General features: G+C 43.3%; 1 protein-coding gene across 1 annotated transcript in view; it reads right to left on the bottom strand.

Annotated features, from left to right (window-relative positions):
* The window catches only part of LOC131190378 (uncharacterized), a 147,154-nt gene that overhangs the window by 73,086 nt on the left and 53,742 nt on the right, over nucleotides 1-20,326 (bottom strand). Inside the window, exons 13-16 of the mRNA XM_058167698.1 lie at nucleotides 20,006-20,156; nucleotides 17,232-17,311; nucleotides 7,316-7,407; nucleotides 1,265-1,397 (exon numbers count right to left, since the gene is read on the bottom strand). Of these exons, the coding sequence (XP_058023681.1) occupies nucleotides 1,265-1,397; nucleotides 7,316-7,407; nucleotides 17,232-17,311; nucleotides 20,006-20,156 (456 nt within the window). The remainder of the gene's footprint in view (nucleotides 1-1,264; nucleotides 1,398-7,315; nucleotides 7,408-17,231; nucleotides 17,312-20,005; nucleotides 20,157-20,326) is intronic.

Here is a 20,326-nt window from a genome sequence, read left to right as displayed (position 1 = left end):
TAGCCATGCCCAGTTCCTGCAACCACTTTTCATATGTTTTAGCCTCCAGTGCTGGAGAAGACTCCTGCGAGTCCCTTGGACTGCAAGGCGAACAAACAAGTCAGTTCTAGAGGAGATCAACCCTGACTGCTCTTTAGAAGGCCAGATCCTGAAGATGAAACTGAAATACTTTGGCCACCTAATGAGAAAGAAGGACTCACTGTAGAAGAGCCTAATGCTGGGAAAGATTGAGGGCAAAAGAAGAAGGGGACGACAGAGAACGAGGTGGCTGGATGGAGTCACTGAAGCAGTAGGCATGAGTTTAAATGGACTCCAGAGGATGGTAGAGGACAGGAAGGCCTGGAGGAATGTTGTCCATGGGGTCGCGATGGGTCGGACATGACTTCGCAACTAACAACAACAACAACAACAAAGCCTCCAGTCCCTTAATCATCCTAGTCGCTCTTCTCTGCACTTTTTCTAGAGTCTCAACATCTTTTTTATAGTGTGGTGACCAAAACTGGATGCAGTAGTCTAGGTGTGGTCTTACTAAGGCTTTATAGAGTGGTATTATACTTACAGCTCAGCCTCAAACTATAGGCTGTCCTCAACTTACAACCATAACGGAGGCCTGAATTCCAGTCATAAGCTGTTGGTGGTCCTAAGTCAAGATACCACGTGACTAGACTTGAGTTTACCACCATTTTTTACGAGTCATTGCTGTTCTTAAGTGAATCATGTGATTGTTAAGGGAACCTCATGGTCATTAAGCAAATCCACCATACAGAAAACATCGCACATCGCAATCACCTGATCACAGAACGCTGCAACTAGTCATAAATGCCAGCCAGTTGCCAAGCACCCCAAATGCAATAATGTGACTGTGGTGGGGTGGGGGGTGGGGTATGACATTCATAAGTTGACTTTGTATATAAATATACAAATAGGATGAAGACTATTGCTAACATAGTGTAAGCCGCCCTGAGTCTTCGGAGAAGGGCGGGATATAAATGCAAATAAATAAATAAATAAATAAATAACTTCGAGGACTGTTACTAAGCGGCTTTATTTGAACTCCACTGTAACTTCGGTCATTTAGCGACTGGTCGTAAGTCAAGGACTACCCATATTTCTAAAGGATTGGGGAGTGGGAATGGTGCAAAACGCTCCTTGTCTAGGGACTTAGATGACATAGCTTGGCCAGAATTCGACCCTCCCTCTTTGACATACCACACTTCTAACGCATTGGGGATATAGTCACACCTCTTTTGTAGGTCAAATTCACCTTTGCAAGTGTAGGCTTCCAATGACTTATCTTCTCCACTGCACAGGAACCTGTCAGTCACCACTTCGTCGACACTGGACACATTGGCATATATCATTCCCTTCTGAATAGCTCCAGAAACACACGTGGGACGCTGCAAGAAGCAACAGTTCAACAGATCTGTTACTGGAGTAGCTAATTGGGCCATTGGATCAAGGGTTCTCTATCTATTTGTGTGCGTGTGTATGTGTGTGTGTTTGTGTGTGTTCAAATGGGTCTATGGAGATTCTCAGTCATCCAGGTCATGGTTGTCCCAAAGATGTTTTTTTCAAAAGGCATCTGGACGTTGTTTTTCCTTGAAGACATTTTGCTTCTCATCCAAGAAGCTTTTTCACTTCTGACTGAATGGTGGAGGATGGAAGGATTGATAACACAGTCATCGTCTATCTCAGGGGTAGTCAACCTTTTTAAACCTACCGCCCACTTTTGTATCTCTGTTAGTAGTAAAATTTTCTAACCGCCCACCAGTTCCACAGTAATGCGCCATGTATCGTCGTCTGCGCATGCCTCCCGCGCATCGTGGATTGGGTTGGGGGGGGCGGCTACCAGCTCTGCTTGTCTGTTACAGCTGGGTGGTGTGGGGGGAGATGCGCGAGCTATTCTGGGACAAGGCTCTTTTGTTTGCGGTCGCACTATACTGCCATTTAGTTTCACTTAGGTAACATGAACTAAAGTTATGCGTGGGCGATACAAATAGTATATTTTCAGAAATTTAAATTGTCACGGGGAATTTTATGAAAACCTAATGAAAATGTTTTTAAATAATGCTATGAAATTTTTTTTAAATTTTTTTTAAATTTAAAAAAATGAAAGTGCTTCAGTATCGGACAAAACCCCTATTGCCCACCATGAAAGCTGGAACGCCCACTAGTGGGCAGTAGGGACCAGGTTGACTACCACTGGTCTATCTCCAGTGTATATCACAGTCCCTTTCAGCAATTCCAAGAAGGTTCCACACCAATTTGCGCTATTCAGATGACCCTGAGGCAGTGGTGAAATCCACATTTTTTTACTATTGGTTCTGTGGGCGTGGCTTGGTGGGCATGGTGTGGTTTGGTGGGCATGGCAGGAGAAGAATACTGCAAAATCTCCATTCCTACCCTACTCCTGGTGGAAGGATATTGCAAAATCCCCATTCCCACCCCACTCTGGGGCCAGCCAGAGTTGGCATTTGCCAGTTCTCTGAACTACTCAAAATTTCCACTACCGGTTCTCCAGAACCTGTCAGAACCTGCTGGATTTTACCCCTGACCTGAGGGCACAGATAAACCTCAGAGAGAGTGCTAACGACCAGATGACTGTAAGGAATACAAGTCCTTCCATCCTCCACCATTCTGTCAGAACTGAAGAAGCTTCTTGGATGAGAAGCGAAAAGTCTTCAAGGGGGAAAAAAAGTCCAGTTGCCTTTTGAAAAAACAACAACACCTTTGGGACTTAAAATTGGGTTCTGAATACTGATGACTGCCTCCATTAGTCCCTAAAGCAGTTTTTCTCAACTTTAGAAACTTTAAGACGTGTAGACTTCAAATCCCAGAATTCCCCAGCTGGTATCACCGCTGGCTGGGGAAATGTAGGAGTTGAAGTCCACACATCTTGAAGTTTATTTTTATTTATTTATTTATTTTGTCACACAGTATATATAAGCATAAGCATGAAACAATTATACAATATATAAGCATATATATAAGTATGAGTATGTAATAACTATATTAATTGGATATAATGAAAAGAAACAATAGGACAAGAATGGTAGGCACTCTTGTGCTCTTATGCACGCCCCTTACAGACCTCTTAGGAATGGGGTGAGGTCAATAGTAGACAGTTTTTGATTGAAGCTTTGGGGATTTTGGGAAGAGACCACAGAGTCAGGTAGTGTATTCCAAGCATTAACAACTCTGTTACTGAAGTCATATTTTCTGCAATCAAGATTGGAGCGGTTAACATTAAGCTTAAATCTATTGTGTGCTCGTGTATTGTTGCAGTTGAAGCTGAAGTAGTCTTTGACAGGAAGGACATTGTAATAGATGATTCTATTTATTCTATATAAGTTGCCAAGGTTGAGAAACACTGCCTTACAGTTATCTTGGTAAGATTTTTCAAAAGGGGTTTGCCATGGCCTCATTCCTTGGGCTGAATGGAAGATACTGGCTCAAGGTCACCCAGCTGGCTTTTTGCCTAAGGCAGGATGAAAACACCCCGTCTCCTGTTTTCAAACCTGATGCTTTAACCGCTACACCAAACTGACTCTCCAGCTGTTCTTGAGACTATAGAAAACTGTACTGGTGTGAAATCAGCTGCCTCCAATGTTGATTTCTCTCCTGCTTCCATTGTATCTGTTCTGAGACACCACTGTTTGGACCTAGGCTTCCCCAAAAAGCACGGAGCAGAATCCTGGTCCCGACAAAACCCCTTTTATTGAACGAACAGTGAATTCCTCTCATTCATCTTCAGCAAAGGCCTGGCAAAATTTTTTTCAAAGATGAATTAATGACTACAGACTTTATCTAGCTTGGTAAGCTGCCACGCAAATATTGTCCAAACGGCTGTGCTGTGCAAGGAAAGACTTGGCACAAAGTCTTTGAGATTCACACAGATTTTCACACTCCTGAAACGACCGGCCGAACAAAAGCCCACTCACCTTCCGCTCCTCTTTTATTCCATCTGGGAGGGGCCATTCATCGTCCACCTGTGGCCTTACTCCCAAGTCGACCCTTGTTCTTTAGCTGTTCCCTTCGTCTGGCAGCTCTGTGCATGTGCGTGCTGGGAACAGGCTCCAGCTGTTCATCTGCCTCACTGATGTCTGACTCTGAAGGCAGCTGATAGCCGGCATACAGCCCTGGCCCCATCTCTGCCTCCGACGCAGAGCACTGGTCAGAGCCTTCTCCAGACTCCAGGACTGGCCCATGTTCCTCTCCAACCTCCTCACTGTCCAAATCTGCTGCAAGCTCCACTGGCGGGCCACAACAACCACTGGAGGCTTCTGGCTTTGTAACCTTCCCGCACATTTCTAAACATCACCAGCTGATAGGGGAAGCCACCCCCTCCCACAGACACCCCCAGTTAGGATATTGATATAGGGAGGGTGTTTGGGGAGACATCTGGATAAACGCAATAAAATCAGGTCTTTGAATCATCGTAGCTGGATGTCATTTGGCTGTCTTGCTTTATCACAGGGGCCTCCAAACTTCGCAACTTTTAAGATTTGTGGACTTCAACTCCCAGAATTCCTCAGCCAACAATTCTGGGAAATGAAGCTCACTGGTCTTAAAGTTGCCAAGTTTGGAGGTCCCTGTTTATCATGCAGCTTCCCCATTCAGCTGATGCATCCCCTTGTTCAGCGTTCAGCTTCAGTGCTCAAAACAAGCTTCGCAACCAGATCTTTGGTTTAGGGGCTTACCCTACATGTGGGGAAGTGGGACAAGTTCCCTTTTTCACAGAATAAGCCCTCTGAACAGCTGGTGCAGGAAAGAGGGTAAGACTCCCACTTCACTCTGCCCGGGTTGGTTTCAAATCTGTGCCCAAGTTATCCCAAAGGTGCTTTTTCCAAAAGGCGACTGGCTTTTCTCGGTTTTCTATTTCCTTTGAAAACGTTTTGCTTCTCCTCTTCAGTTAGAGCTGAGTTAGAGAGGAGATGAGAAGTTAGAACTGAAGAAGCTTCTCGCATGAGAAGCGAAATGCTTTCAAAGGAAAAAACCAAACAAACAAGAAAGTCCAGTCGCCTTTTGGAAAAAAGCACCTTTGGGAAAACCATGACCTGGATGATTAAGAATCTCCATAGTCATTGTGCCCAAATTAAAATATAATACAATTTAGATTCAACTACATGTTATTTTTTTTTCCAGTGACCTGCTATGGAAGTCAACTGTTGGAATTCTGAAGAATCAGGATAGAAAGATTATCAATGCTTTGAACTTAGTGATGGAAATTCTGACTGAAAGTTTCAAAAAGCTGGGTTGGTGACAGACCATCCATCCATCCATTAACCTCAGAGCCTTTTCCCATTACAAGTTCCTCACTAATGACATTTCTTCATTGCCAAGTTCTCTATCTCTGAGTCAGAGAAAACGATCAACATAAATCTATCATTCCTGTGGCCTGTTGTTTTCCTGCCTTTCCCAGGGTCCTACTGTTCTCAACCAAGGTAAAGCAACAGCCTAATGAATTTTATTTAGCTTCGGGCTGTCTTTTCAGCACTGTCAGCTTGAAGAGGGGAGACATTACTTTAAGGACGGTTTAAACCTATCACACAAATAAGCCTGGGATGAAATGAACGCAGTGTCATGGGGATAGAAAAAAAGAGATTTCCCAAAAATGTTTGTGCAAAGGGGAAAGGCGGTCAGTCACTCTAACCTCAATCTTTTTCAATCTTGGCAACTTTAAGACAGGTGGACTTCAACTCCCAGAATTCCCCAGGTAGCGTGCTGGCCAGGGAGCTCTGGGAGTTGAAGTCCACCAGTCTTAAAGATGCCAAGATTGAAAAACACTGCTATAACTAATATATGTATTTATATTCTTCTCCGTTTTTGTCAATCATATACCTGTACATCAGAGGTCTTCAAACTTGGCAGCTTTAAGACTTGTGGAGTTGAAGTCCACAAGTCTTAAAGCTGCCAAGTTTGAAGACTTCTGAGCTACATTATTCGTATAGTGCCAATTTTGTTAAGTTTTTCCTCAGCCAGAGCCATGGCTTGGTTTCATAATGAGCTTTGTGTTGTGGTCCGTCAGCAGCCTACGGAGCTGGCAACAGAGTCAGATAGCGATGAGGCTGAGGTAAAGCCAGGGCCATCGGGGAATGAGGTACAGACTCCAGAGCCTCATAGTAGTGAGGCAGAGGAACAGGAGGAGCCTGTTCCTGATGCATGCATGAGAAGAGCTGCCAGAAGGCAAGAGCAGCTCAAGCAAAGAGGACGACTCGGGAGTAGAGCCAAGAGATGATTGGCCCCTCCCATAAGGCTTAAAACAGACCAACAAAGGCATTTGGGCTTTGCCAGAAAACAACGTTGGTAGCTTCGTCTTCTGCTTCGTCTACGTCTTGCATTTATTTTTGTGACTTCTGAACGTTTGCCAAGAAAGGCCTTTGGCAATTTGTCTAATTGGACCAAGGTTTGCAATAGGACTGAGGAATTTGTGTTGGGAGGAATTTGTTTTAATTTGAGTTGAATGACGCTGGGAATGAAGTAATTCCCAGCTGTTCGAATAAAGTTGGTTTTTTTTCCCCATGGACTGAGTCTACTACCTACTTGGGCCTGGGTCACAACACCTTGGTGGGATTCAGAACAAAAGATGAACTTGGACATAGCAAAAAAAAAAAAACCACAAAAAACCTTTTCTGCTTTCTCCTCTGAGTTTGCTCCCTGAATAAGTTGGGAAGTGTGGTTGTGTATGTGTGGCATTTGCACAGAGCCATCGGTTGGTTTTATCTGATGAAAAAGCTGGGGCATTCCAATGATAAAGCCACATTTGACATTTTGTCAACCACTACATTTTGGGAGCACCAAAGGTTTCTAATTTTCCCATATGCTGCAAAATCTGAAATACAAATGAAGTGTAGTATTTCTGCATGATTTTTTTTTCAGGAGTGTAATAACCTTATCACAAAAATAAACCTGATTGTAAAAAAATTCGATTTTTGTAACAGAGTTGTCAAAGTCTGGAATATCTTAATCCATTCAGTTGTCTCAGCTACTAACTTTCACAGTTTAAATTCTAATTTGACTTCTATGGATCTCATCCCCTATTTAAGAGTTTCCTAAGGGGGTGTGCATAACTGCACTAACATGCCTACACTCCTTGTCACATTTTAGCTTTTTCATTTTGTTAGCCCAAATTTGCAAGTTTTGTTTCACCAATAATTAATTAATTAAAAACAACCTTTAAAAAGTATCTTTTTGTATTTTCAAGGGAGTGGCAAATTAACATTCTCCCATTCATTTTTTTTAAGAGTCTTTTCCACCATTATTTCCTTTTCCCTTTCAGGCTCTTATTACCCAGAATCCCTGAGGATTCACTCACACTTGTTTTGGTCTTGATCTGCACATTCATTCTCTCGTGGTCCAAGGAGATGAATTCGGCAGGCACCTTCTCAAAACTCAGTAGCTCCAGTTCTGTGAAGCAGAAAGGGACATATAATTATGGTTTTAGAACAGGGGTGTCCAATCTTGGCAACTTTAAGACCTTTGGACTTCAACTCCCAGAATCCCCCCAACCAGAATGGCCAGTGGCTAGGGAATTCTGGGAGTTGAAGTCAGAGGTGGTATTCAGCTGGCTCAGACCAGTTTGGGCAAACCAGTAGCAGCGACTACGGGTGGGCCCACTCGCTCACCCACCCCGTCCTATTTAGTCATGTTTCTGAGGCTGGGCGCATGCGCGGAAGGCACGCGTGAGCAAAGCACATGTGTGGAAGGCCAGGTGCATGCGCAGAAGACGCATGTGCAAAGCAAGCATGCGCGCAGCGAACCAGTGGTAAGAATATGTGAAACCCACCGTTGGTTAAAGTTGCCAACGTTGGACACCGTGGTTTAAATAGATGAGTATTTAGGCTCAAGCATCTAATAGGTTACAGCAAGGAAAACCCATCCTCAAACAAAAATAAAGTACCGTATATACTCGAATATAAGCCGATCCGAGTATAAGCCGAGGTCCCCAATTTTACCCCAAAAACTGGGGTAAACTGGGGACTCGAGTATAAGCCGAGGGTGGGAAATGAGGCACCTACCGGTTGGGGAAAGCCTCCCTCCCTCAGCTGAGAAGGCTGGCGGCTCCCCCGCCCCGCCCTCTCACTGCACCGGCAGGGCTTCCGTCCGGTAAAATGTGAAAAAAAGAAGAAAAAAAAACTCGAGTATAAGCCGTATATACTCGAGTATAAGCCGAGGGGCTTAAAAAAAAAAAAACCTAGAGTATAAGCCGTATAGACCCGAGTATAAGCCGAGGGGACGTTTTTCAGCACAAAAAACGTGCTGAAAAACTCGGCTTATACTCGAGTATATACGGTAATTAAACACTTATGGTGTTTCTGAACAGAGAAAGCAAGAAACATGGCAGATAAAAGAAAGTTCCGGGGGATTGTTTTCACTTTCTGCCCTCAGAAAACGGAATGGTGAAAGGCAGCGACCTAGAGTGGAGCAATTTCCTTTTCTGAAGAAACACGCTTGTTTTGTTTTATGGGGAAAAAAACCCCTCTGATACAAGATCTGTTTTCTATTTTAAAAAAAAAAAAGAAATCCCCTCTTTCTAATGAAACTGGGTTGGGTTGTTTGAAAGGGTGCCAAGAAATGTGAACTCAGCCTGTGCAATGTCTTCAGAATATTTGTTCTAAATCGTTTCTTCATCCTTCCTCTGAAATAGCAAAGGTTTTAACCTCCCAAGTTACTCAAAATCTCTCACGTTACAACTGCACAGATAAGGAAGGATGTGCCAATCAGTCTAAATTGGTCTGTGACCGGGTCTGGCAGAAGCTGAGGCAGGAATGGGAGGATTTTTTTCAACGGATTAAAAAAAAATGCATTAGAAAAATTTTCAAATCTTTTTGCCCTAAAGTTTTCCTTGAGATGTATAAATAACCTTTAGTCATTTTCCCAATGTTCAGTATTTCTAAATAATGGGAGAGGGGGAGGGTTTCCAGCTCTAAGTCCCTTTTTTGTGTGTGGAGTGCCTCAGGGATTAGGATTCCCCCTGTTCCTGTTTAACATCTACATGAAACTCCTGGGGGAGGCCATTCGGTGTTATGGGGTACAGCAGGGGTGAAATCTATTTACCTTCCTTACCGGCTCAGAAGTCCACACACCCTGTGCGCGTCACATGCATGTGCAGACCTCCTGCGCATGCGCCAAACCTGTGCATGCGCAGAAGATAAAAACACATTACTTCCTGGTTAAAATCAGGAAGTAATGACACCTGGGTGGCGGGTGTCACCGGTGATGCGGCGATCGCTACCAGATCGCCGAACCACCGGCCACAATCGCTACCAGATCGCGAGATCCGGTCAGAACCAGGAGCATTTCTCCCCTGGGGTACAGTATCATCCATATATGGGTGATACTGATAATTGATAGTTTATTATATATCTCTTATCTCTGGCTGGCCAGGTCATACTACACAGGCATTGACCCAGTGCCTGGAGCAGTGTTTCTTAACCTCAGCAAGTCAAAGACATGTGGACTTCAATTCCCAGAATTCTTCAGCTGACTGGGGAATTCTGGGAGATGAAGGCCATTCACCTTAAAGTTCTGGAGGTTAAGAAACACTGGTTTATATATTAGGGAGTGTTGGTTTAGGGCACCTGAGTTGTTTCTTAGATGTTGGTTTTAATAGTTTCCTCAACATTCTAAGCTTTGCTATTCTATTCTATTCTATTCTATTCTATTCTATTCTATTCTATTCTATTCTATTCTATTCTATTCTATTCTTTGCTATTCTATTCTGTTCTATTCTATTCTATTCTATTCTATTCTATTCTATGCTTTGCTGTTCTATTCTATTCTATGCTTTGCTGTTCTATTCTATTCTATGCTTTGGTATTCTATTCTATTCTATGCTTTGGTATTCTATTCTATTCTATTTTATTCTATGCTTTGGTATTCTATTCTATTCTATTCTATTCTATTCTATTCTATTCTATTCTATTCTATTCCATTCCACTCCATTTCATTCTATTCTATTCTATTCTATTCTATTCTATTCTATTCTATTCTATTCTATTCTATTCTATTCTATTCTATTCTATTCCATTCCACTCCATTTCATTCTATTCTATTCTATTCTATTCTATTCTATTCTATTCTATTCTATTCTATTCTATTCTATTCTATTCTATTCTCCTGTTGTTCTTAGTGTAGGCCACCCAACGTTATGGCACATAAGATGGACAGCTATATAAGTCTCATCAATCAATCAATTAAATCAATATATTCCATGTTCCTTATACGCATGCCTTTGAACATTTTGCACCTTTACAAATATTATTTAATGCAGATGTCAGACTTGCATTAACTGGAGGTGTCTCCAGTTTGGATGGTGCATGATTGGACCACGTGATGGACATGAGGGTTGCTGGGCAAGGACTTGAACTTTCACTTGGGTGGGAAAAGCCTGGAAACTTTCAGATTCAGGTTTTCCCAGATGTGTCAATATGACGTCTTCAATAAAAAGGAACTTTGAGGAAACTCAAGCCTCGGAGTCTTCTTTTGTTGGTAGGGTGTTACTTGGAACCAGTGGTGGGATTCAGCCAGTTCGTACCACTTTGGGAGAACCGGTTGTTAACTTTCTGAGCCATTTGGTGAACTGGTTGTTGGAAGAAATCATTAGGGGAGAGAACTGGTTGTTAAATTATTTGAATCCCACCACTGTTTGGAACCCTGACAGCAGATTCAGGGACCTGATCCTAGCAGACTGTTCATTCCTATTTCAAGATTTTTTTCATTGAATTTTCTTTATTTATTAAAATTTTATGCTGCCCATCTTTTTCTACAAGGTGACTCGGGGGGGCTTACAAAGCAAGTAAAAATAGTTAAAAGATTAAAACAACTCAGAATTAAAATATTATTAAAAACTGTATTAAAGACGGGGGATAGGTACATTTGAATATTTCATTTCAATTTCCAAACAAAAAAACAAAAATAAAACCAAAGCGAAATTGGGCTATCTTCAATTTGCAGGTTTACATGGGACAATCAGAGCCAAAGAACACACACATTCATGAGAACAATACAGGGAAATAATGAACTGAGGGAAAACTTGGAATTGCAAAACATGGACGTGTTTCACAAAATTGGAACCAATAATGGTTTCTTTGGGGAACTATTCACCAAAACACATGGGAAATGAGTGCACATATGTATAAAATTAAATCAAGCGCACCAAACCAAACATGGCAGATTGAGAAACTAAGAAGAACTGAGATAAAAGAAAAGGAAGATACGGAATATTGATTATTGCAATGCTCTCTACATGGGGCTCCCCTTGAAGAGCACCCGGAGGCTGCAGTTAGTTCAGAATGCCACACGTGACTCCCACATAACACCACTCCTGCGCAGACTGCACTGGCTACCTGTGGTCTTCCGGGTGCACTTCAAGGTGTTGGTCACTACCTTTAAAGCGCTCCATGGCTTAGGGCCAGGGTACTTACGGGACCGCCTTCTGCTACCGAATACCTCCCACCGTCCCGTACGCTCACACAGAGAGGGGCTTCTCAGGGTGCCGTCCGCCAAGCAATGTCGGCTGGCGGCCCCCAGGGGAAGGTCCTTCTCTGTGGGGGCTCCTACCCTCTGGAATGAACTTCCCCCTGGATTACGCCAACTGCCTGACCTTCGCACCTTCCACCGTGAGCTCAAGACCTATTTATTCATCCGTGCGGGACTGGCTTCGTGATTTTTAAATTTTATAATTTTATATTTTTAGAGAGTTTAATTTTAATAGGATATTGTTTTATATCTCAGACCATATATAATAAATTTTTTAATTGTTGTTTTAATTATATATTGTTCTATTTTTTATTATGGCTGTGAACCGCCCTGAGTCCTTCGGGAGAAGGGCGGTATAAAAATCTAATAAATAATAATAAAATAAATAATATAGTGTGGAATAAATTGTATAATTGGATAGAAATTAGAAATGGTAAATGATGAAAAAGGTGAAAAGGTCATATACACACATACAAAAAAGGGTAGTGCATGAAAGAAAATGAATTGTTATAAGGATAGGTATGATGGAATATGTATACAGAAATAAGGGATAATGGGATAAAAGATAAGCATAATTAAAAGAAACGAGAGGGGAAAAAATGTAAATAATAGAGGAATACTGAAACGAAGCTGATGTAAAGAAGTACCGTATATACTCGAATATAAGCCGATCCGAGTATAAGCCGAGGTCCCCAATTTTACCCCAAAAACTGGGGTAAACTGGGGACTCGAGTATAAGCCGAGGGTGGGAAATGAGGCACCTACCGGTTGGGGAAAGCCCCCCTCCCTCAGCTGAGAAGGCTGGCGGCTCCCCCGCCCCGCCCTCTCACTGCACCGGCAGGGCTTCCCCGCGCCGTCCGGTAAAATGTGAAAAAAAGGAAAAAAAAAACAACTCGAGTATAAGCCGTATATACTCGAGTATAAGCCGAGGGGCTTAAAAAAACAAAAACCTCGAGTATAAGCCGTATAGACCCGAGTATAAGCCGAGGGGACGTTTTTCAGCACAAAAAACGTGCTGAAAAACTCGGCTTATACTCGAGTATATACGGTATATGTTTTATGTTAGTGTGTGTTACGTCTTGTTGGTTTTTTTCTTTTGTTAAAAATTTAAATTTAAATTTAAAAAAAAGAAGAAGAAGAACTGAAAGTAATAGATTTCCAAAAAATGGAAGAAAGGAAGGTAACCACTTTGTAAAAATGAGGAACTGATGCTGACAGTACGGCACTAGAGGGACATGCGCAGGGTGTCTCTGAGGAGAATGTCAAAAGTGCAAGATGATGCGTCCTCAAAACGCAATAAAAGCCCCAACTCTTTTAATTTAAGTTATGTATGATACTGTTCCTCGGCACAGTTGAAGCCCCCATCTTTGAGTTCTTGATGCCCCTATCCTGAATGTCCTCACTGCAGATGCTGAGAAATATCTCCATCAGGGATGAGAAAACCTTCTGTAATGTTATGCGAGAAAGACCTTGAGGGATGGGATGAAGAAATGCTGCCTAGGGAACATAAACTGCAGCTCCATAATAGAGAGGTCTTTTTCTCAGTTTCTCATGCCTTGGGCATCAGAGACAGTGTCAGGCCTGGAAGCCATCTTTTGCATTGGGCCTTCAGACCTGCCACGTTTACTACTGTGGGAAACTGGGAGGGGGGATTGTATGGCGCAAGGGTGATATATAGTCATAGTAACATTCCTTTCTCAAGAAGTCAAGGACATCTTGCCCTGCACCTGGAAGGCTGGAACTGGAAGGCATCTCCGGTTGGAACGATGTTTGATTGGACCACGTGATGGACTTGTGGGTGTTGAGCAGGGACCTGAACTTTTCTTTGGGTGGGGAAAATCCAGGAAAACCCTTTCAGATTCGGATTTTCCCAGATGTGCCAATATGACATCTCTAATAAATGTAACTTTGAGGAAACTCAAGACTTGGAGTTTTCTTTCATTGGGGGTGTTACTTGGAACCCTGACAGACAGATCGATCACCTGAAGTGTTAGTATCACTTTATAATGCCTTGGTAAGACGAGACTTGGAATACAGCTTCCAGTTTTGGTCACCACGATATAAAAAAGATGTTGAAACTCTAAAAAGTGTACAGAGAAGACCAACCAAGACGATTAGGGGACTGGAGGCTAAAACATACAAAGAACGATTGCAGGAATTATTGGGCATGTTTAGTTTAGTGAAAAGAAGGACGAGGGATGACACTATAGCAGAGTTCCGATATCTAAGGGGCTGCCACAAAGAAGGAGGGGGGGGGTCAACTTATTCTCCAAAGCATCTGAAGGCAGGACAAGGAGCAACAAATGGAAACTAATCAAGGAAAGAAGTAACCTAGAAATAAGGAGAAATTTCCTGACTGTTAGAACAGTTAATCAGTAGAACAACTTGCCTCCAGAAGCTGTGAATGCTCCAACACTGAAAGTTTTTAAGAAGAGACTGGACAGCCATTTGATTGAAATGGCGTAGAGCCATGATGGCGAACCTATGGCATGTGTGCCACAGGTGGCACGCGTAGGCATATCTGTGGGCACGCGAGCTGTTGCCCTAGCTCACTTCTAGCATGCATGTGTGCACTGGCCAACTAATTTTCGGCTGGCCCCACCCATTCTGCCCCTCCCCTCCCAGGAGTCTCCATGCGGCCCGTTTTGGATGCCAGGTAAGTATAGGGCTCTGCGGAGGTTGTGGGAGGGCGTTTTCACCCTCCAGAGGGGTGGGGGAGGGCGTTTTCACCCTCCCCAGGCTCCAAGAAAGCCTCTGGAGGGTGGAGGAAACGGGCCATTTCTGGCCTCAGGAGGCTTCAGGGAGGCCTGCTAGGCCCAAAACGGAGCGTGGGAGGGTCATGTGCACGGGGGAGCACAGGGGGGGTCGTGCATGCATGCAAGGGGGAGGCGTGGCGTGGAGGGCATTGAATTATGGGTGTGGGCACGTGCGCGCCTGACACCCCCCATGCTCCCCTTGCTTTTGGCACACGACCGAAAAAAGGTTAGCCATCACTGGTGTAGAGTTTCCTGCCAGAGCAGGGAGTTGGAATAGGACCTGCAAGGTCCCTTTCAACTCTGTTATTTTGTTATCTCCTGTATGACTACTACAGTGCACTCTACATGGGGCTACCCTTGAAGATAATCTGGGAGCTAACCGTGTCAGCAGTTTTGGGCACTCCAAAGGATGGTGCATGTAACATCTTCATTGTATGGGATGCCAGTTTGCTTCTGGGTCCAATTCAAGGTCTTGGTTAACATCTTTAAAGCCCTTCATGGCTTGAGTGGAGCCATCTTGTCCCGATTGCATTAAGCCATCCTACCCAGTCAGGCAGGGAGAGGATATTACAGGTTGTTCTTGATTTATAACCATTCATTTAGTGACCGTTCAAAGTTAACAGCGGCACTGAAAAAAGCGACATGACCGGTTTTTTACACTTATGACTGTTGCAGCATCCCCATAGTCACATGATCAAAATTCAGATGCTTGGCAACTGGTTTTTAATTTATGACGGTTGCAGCCACCCGGAGGCCACCTGCAGGGGGTCACTTAGCAACTGTGGCAAGAAAAGTTGTAAAATGGAGCAAAACTTACTTAACAGCTGCATTGCTTAACGGCAGAATGTTTGGGCTCAATTGTGGTTGTAAAACGAGGATTACCTGTACTAAGAAATTCTGACTTGCCGGATTTTGGAGGAGGGGTGGGTTTTTTGCAGTGATCTCCACTTTATGGAACACTTCCCCACCCACCCACCCAGGCAAGATTGGTCTCCATTCTCCCAGCCTTCTGGAAGAGCCTATTTATTTATTTATTTTATTTTATTTTTATTTTATTAAATTTTTATACCGCCCTTCTCCCGAAGGACTCAGGGCGGTGTACAGCCAAAGATAAAACACGAAATATATACAATTAAAACATTTAAAACATAGCAAATTACAAAAAGGCTGATAATTAAAAAATTTAGTTTTAAAATTTTAGAAATATTAATAAAACCCCGAATTAAAATTTAACACTATTATGCCAGTCCCGCTTGAATGAATAAGTGTGTTTTTAGCTCACGACGGAAGGTCCGAAGATCAGGCACTTGACGTAAGCCAGGGGGAAGTTCGTTCCAGAGCGTCAATACCCCCACAGAGAAGGCCCTACTCCTGGGGGCCGCCAGCCGACACTGTTTGGCAGACGGCACCCTGAGGAGACCCTCTCTGTGAGAGCGTACGGGTTGGTGGGAGGCATAGGGTAACAGCAGGCGGTCTCGTAAGTACCCGGTCCTAAGCCTAGCTCTGCCAAATCAGGTAGGGATCAAAGAACAACATGCAATCTTGGAGAAGGGTTTCTCCCTCCATCTTTTAACTTACCTTTAACTTTGTTATTGTTAGTTCTGTTTTGCCTATCTCTTTTATACGATTTTATGACTTTCTATCTGTAAACAACCCAGTCTTCAGATAATGACATGGGTGGTGCCTAAATTATGGTGAATATTTAAATAATGGGCAGAGAAAGAGACTCAGAAGGAAACCTTCCTAAGTTCTCAGACTGTAAAGGGGCTAGTAGGAAATTTGTACTTTCAAACTGGCAAGATTCTGTTAATGTCGCCTTACAGTAGAAACAGAATTGTGTTGCTTCTCTGTGTCATATAATGTATGTGAGTATATGCATAATTTTGTATTTATTTATTTATTTATTTTGTCATGTCTATGTAGTATATATTGGAGATAGCGACCCGTTGAGCGCTGTATGTAATGAAATTTCATTTTAATATATGCCGATTAGTCTACATTCAAAGTGACAATAACGTTTTTCTAAGTTCTAAGTCCGTGATGGCAAACCTATGGCACGTGTGCCACAGATGGCACACCGAGCCATAACTGCGGACATGTGAGCCGTTGCCCTAAGTCAGCTCCAGTGCGCATGCATGCACTGGCCAGATGATTTTTGGCTAGCCCGCACCGCACCTCGCCTCCCAGGAGTCTCCACGCAGCCTGTTTTGGATGCCAGGTAAGTTCAAGGCTTGCGCAGAGGCTCTGGGAGGACAAAGAACAGGCCTCGAGAAGTCTGGAAATGGGCCGTTTCTGGCCTCTGGAGGGCCTCTGGAGGGCCTCTGGAGGGCCTCTGGGGGCTGGGGGAGGCCGTTTATCGTTATCATTATTCTCCAGGAAAGCCTCCAGAACCTGGGGAGGGCAAAAAAACAGGCCTACTGAAAGTCCGGAAACGGGCCGTTTCCGGCCTCTGGAGGCTTCAGGGAGGCCTGCTAGGCCCAAATGTGATACGGGGTGTGTGTGTGTCATGCGCGTATGTGTGGGGGGATAGGGCAGCGCAGGGAGGCTGCACACGCATGTGGTGGGGCGCACAGGAGGGCAATTACATTGTAGGTGTGGGCATGCGAGTGTGCACGATAGCGTGCACATTCTTTCGGCACCGGAGGAAAAAAAAAAGTTCGCCATCACTGTTCTAATTAGCTCATTGGTCATGCTTCTTGTCTGTCCTATTGGGAAAGCTGACACCTCCTGTACAATTTAACAGAACCACCGAGTTGGAAAGGATCTTGGAGGTCTTCTAGCCCAACTCCCTGCTCAGGCAGGTAACTTTGCACCATTTAAGACAAGTGGTTGTCCAATCTCTTCTTAAAAACCTCCAGTGTTGATGCACCCACAACCTCTGGAGGCAAGTTGTTCCACGGATTAATTGTTCTAGTCGTCAGGAAACTTCTCTTAAGTGTATTCCTTGATGAAAGGCAGCACACTGCAAGGTATGGAGAAGCCTGGTAAACTTACCATGATCTCTGCATGTTGTTGTTCCAGGCTTTTTCTTCAGAGCTCTGCTGGCCCCTTCAGTGCAAGGGAGGCAAATAGGTCTAGAGAGAGAAAAAAATGGATCTGTTTAATTTAATTTAGTGATAAAAACTACCTGTTTGCGTGAACCGGTACTAAAAAATGCTTTAAAAAGTTTTTTTTTTTAAAAAGGTTCCGACGATCACAGCTGTGCTGCGCGATTGTCGAAACCTTTTCTTTTTTTTAACTTTTTAAAGCATTTTTTTACTACCGGTTTGGGCAAAAAGGTAGTAAAAAAATGCTTTAAAAAAGTAAAAAAAAGGTTCCCACGATCATGTGGCACAGCTGTGATCATTGGAACCTCTTTTTTTTTTTTACTTTTTTAAAGCATTTTTTTTACTACCGGTTCGGGCGAATAGCTAGTAAAAAATGCTTTAAAAAGTTAAAAACAAAGTTGGCCACGCCCACCCAGTCACATTATCCCCACCACCAAGCCACACCCACCAAGCCACGCCCACAGAACCGGTAGCAAAACATTTTGCATTTCACCACTGCTTGGAGGTCTTCTAATCCAACCCTCTGCTCAAGCAGGTAGCCCTGGCCTATACCATTTCAGACAACTGGTTATCCAATCCCTTCGTAAAAACATCCAGTGACGGAACACCTTCAACCTCTGAAGGCAAAGCCGTCCCACTGATTCATTGTTTTCACTGTCAGGAAATTTCTCCTTAGTTCTAAGGTTGCTTCTCTCCTTAACATAACATAACATAACATCAGAGTTGGAAGGGACCTTGGAGGCCTTCTAGTCCAACCCCCTGCCCAGGCAGGAAACCCTACACCATCTCAGTCAGATGGTTATCCAACATTTTCTTAAAAATTTCCAGTGTTGGAGCATTCACAACTTCTGAAGGCAAGTTGTTCCACTTATTAATTGTTCTAACTGTCAGGAAATTTCTCCTTAGTTCTAAGTTGCTTCTTTCCTTGATCAGTTTCCACCCATTGCTTCTTGTTCTACCCTCAGGTGCTCTGGAGAACAGCCCGACTCCCACTTCTCTGTGGCAGCCCCTGAGATATTGGAACACTGCTATCATGTCTCCCCTGGTCCTTCTTTTTGTTAAACTAGACATACCCAGTTCCTGCAACCGTTCTTCATATGTTTTATCCTCCAGTCCCTAATCACCTTTGTTGCTCTTCTCTGTACTCTTTCTAGAGTTTCAGCATCTTTTTTACATCGTGGCGACCAAAACTGGATGCAATATTCCAAGTGTGGCCTTACCAAGGCATTATAAAGTGGTACTAACACTTCACGTGATCTTGATTCTATCCTCTGTTTATGCAGCCCAGAATTGTGTTGGCTTTTTAACAGCTGCTGCACTGCTGGCTCATATCTAGATGGTTATCCACTAGGACTCCAAGATCCCTCTCACAGGTACTACTATTGAGCAAGGTACCACATATACGGTACTGGTGCATTTTGTTTTTGGCCTAAATGTAGAACCTTACTTTTTCACTGTTGAATTTCATTTTGTTAGATAGCGCCCAATGTTCAAGTCTGTCAAGATCTTTCTGTAACTTGAGCCTATCTTCTGGAGTGTTGGCTATTCCTGCCAGCTTGGTGTCATCTGCAAATTTGATGAGTTCCCCATCTATCCCTCGTCCAAGTCATTGATGAAGATGTTGAAGAGTACTGGGCCTAAAACAGAGCCTTGGGGTACTCCACTGCATACTTCCCTCCATGTGGATGTAGTTCCGTTGAGGACTACACGTTGAGTGCGGTTGGTCAGCCAGTTACTGAATCCATCTGGTGGTGGTGCTGTCTAACCCACATTTTCTACTTTATCTAGTAGTAGGTTATGGTCTACTTTATCAAATGCTTTACTGAAGTCCAAGTAAATTATATCAACAGCATTCCTCTGGTCTACTAATTTTGTCATTTTGTCAAAGAATGCGATAAGATTAGTCTGGCATGATCTGTTTTTGACAAACCCATGTTGGCTTTTGGTTATTACTTTGTTTGCTTCTAGGTGTTCGGTGATTCGTTGCTTGATTATCTTTTCCAGAATCTTCCCCGGTATTGAGGTCAGACTGATAGGTCTGTAGTTTCCTGGATCTGTTTTTTTTCCTTTTTTGAAGATGGGAACTACATCAGCTCTTTTCCAGTCCTCTGGCAGCTCCCCTGTGCTCCAGGATCTTTGAAAGATATAGTTCAGTGGTTCTGAGATCACGTCTATCCGTTGTTTCTTGTCCTGCCCTCAGGTGCTTTGGAGAATAGGTTGACCCCCCTCTGCTCTGTGGCACCCCCCTTTTTCAAATATTGGAACACTGCTATCATGTCACCCCAATCCTTCTTTTCACTAGACTAGACATACCCAATTCCTGCAACCGTTCTTCCTATGTTTTAGCTTCCAATTTTGGTTGCTAAATGAGAACTACCTGTAATAGCCTAATGCAGGGGTGTCTGAACTTGGTCCCTTGAAGAGTGGTGGACTTCAACTCCCAGAATTCTCCAGCCAGCAACTTGCTCATATTTATAGCTCATGCTGGCTGGGGAATTCTGGGAACTGAAGTCCACCATTTTTCAAGGGGCCAAGTTTGGACACCCCAGCCTAATCTAAATGAGTTTCCAGTGAAAGATGCTGCCCTGGTAGATGAAAGTGAACTGGATTCCTTTAACAAGGCTTCAGCTGAGATGTGCAAAGGGCATAATTAGTGTCAATCAATCGATGTTTCAGAACAAACCAGGTGAACTTTAAAAACTTGGCAAAAAGACACAATACCTGATTCTTCCTCCGAAGGTCACAGGTTTCTCCAGTTCAATGAGGGAGATATCGTAGTCATAGAATTCTTGGATGCCCTGGGCCGTCTTGGCTCGAATGTTGTATAATTCATGGTCAATCCGTCTCTTTATCCTCAGCCTGATTTCTCCACCTGCCAAGAATCAGAGATTTATTTTTATTTATTTATTTATTTTATTTTGTCACAACAATATATGTAGGTATCATACAAAAAGGTTATATAGTATATAAACACTTATATGAGTAAATATAAGGAGGTAGAAGCATATATATATATATAGGAAGAAGAAAAGAAAAACAATA

Source organism: Ahaetulla prasina, chromosome 2 (assembly GCF_028640845.1).
Source record: "Ahaetulla prasina isolate Xishuangbanna chromosome 2, ASM2864084v1, whole genome shotgun sequence".
NCBI classification, from domain to species: Eukaryota; Metazoa; Chordata; class Lepidosauria; order Squamata; family Colubridae; genus Ahaetulla; species Ahaetulla prasina.
The sequence above is the reverse complement of the archived record's forward strand: the minus strand, read 5'-3'. Positions and strand labels throughout refer to the sequence as shown.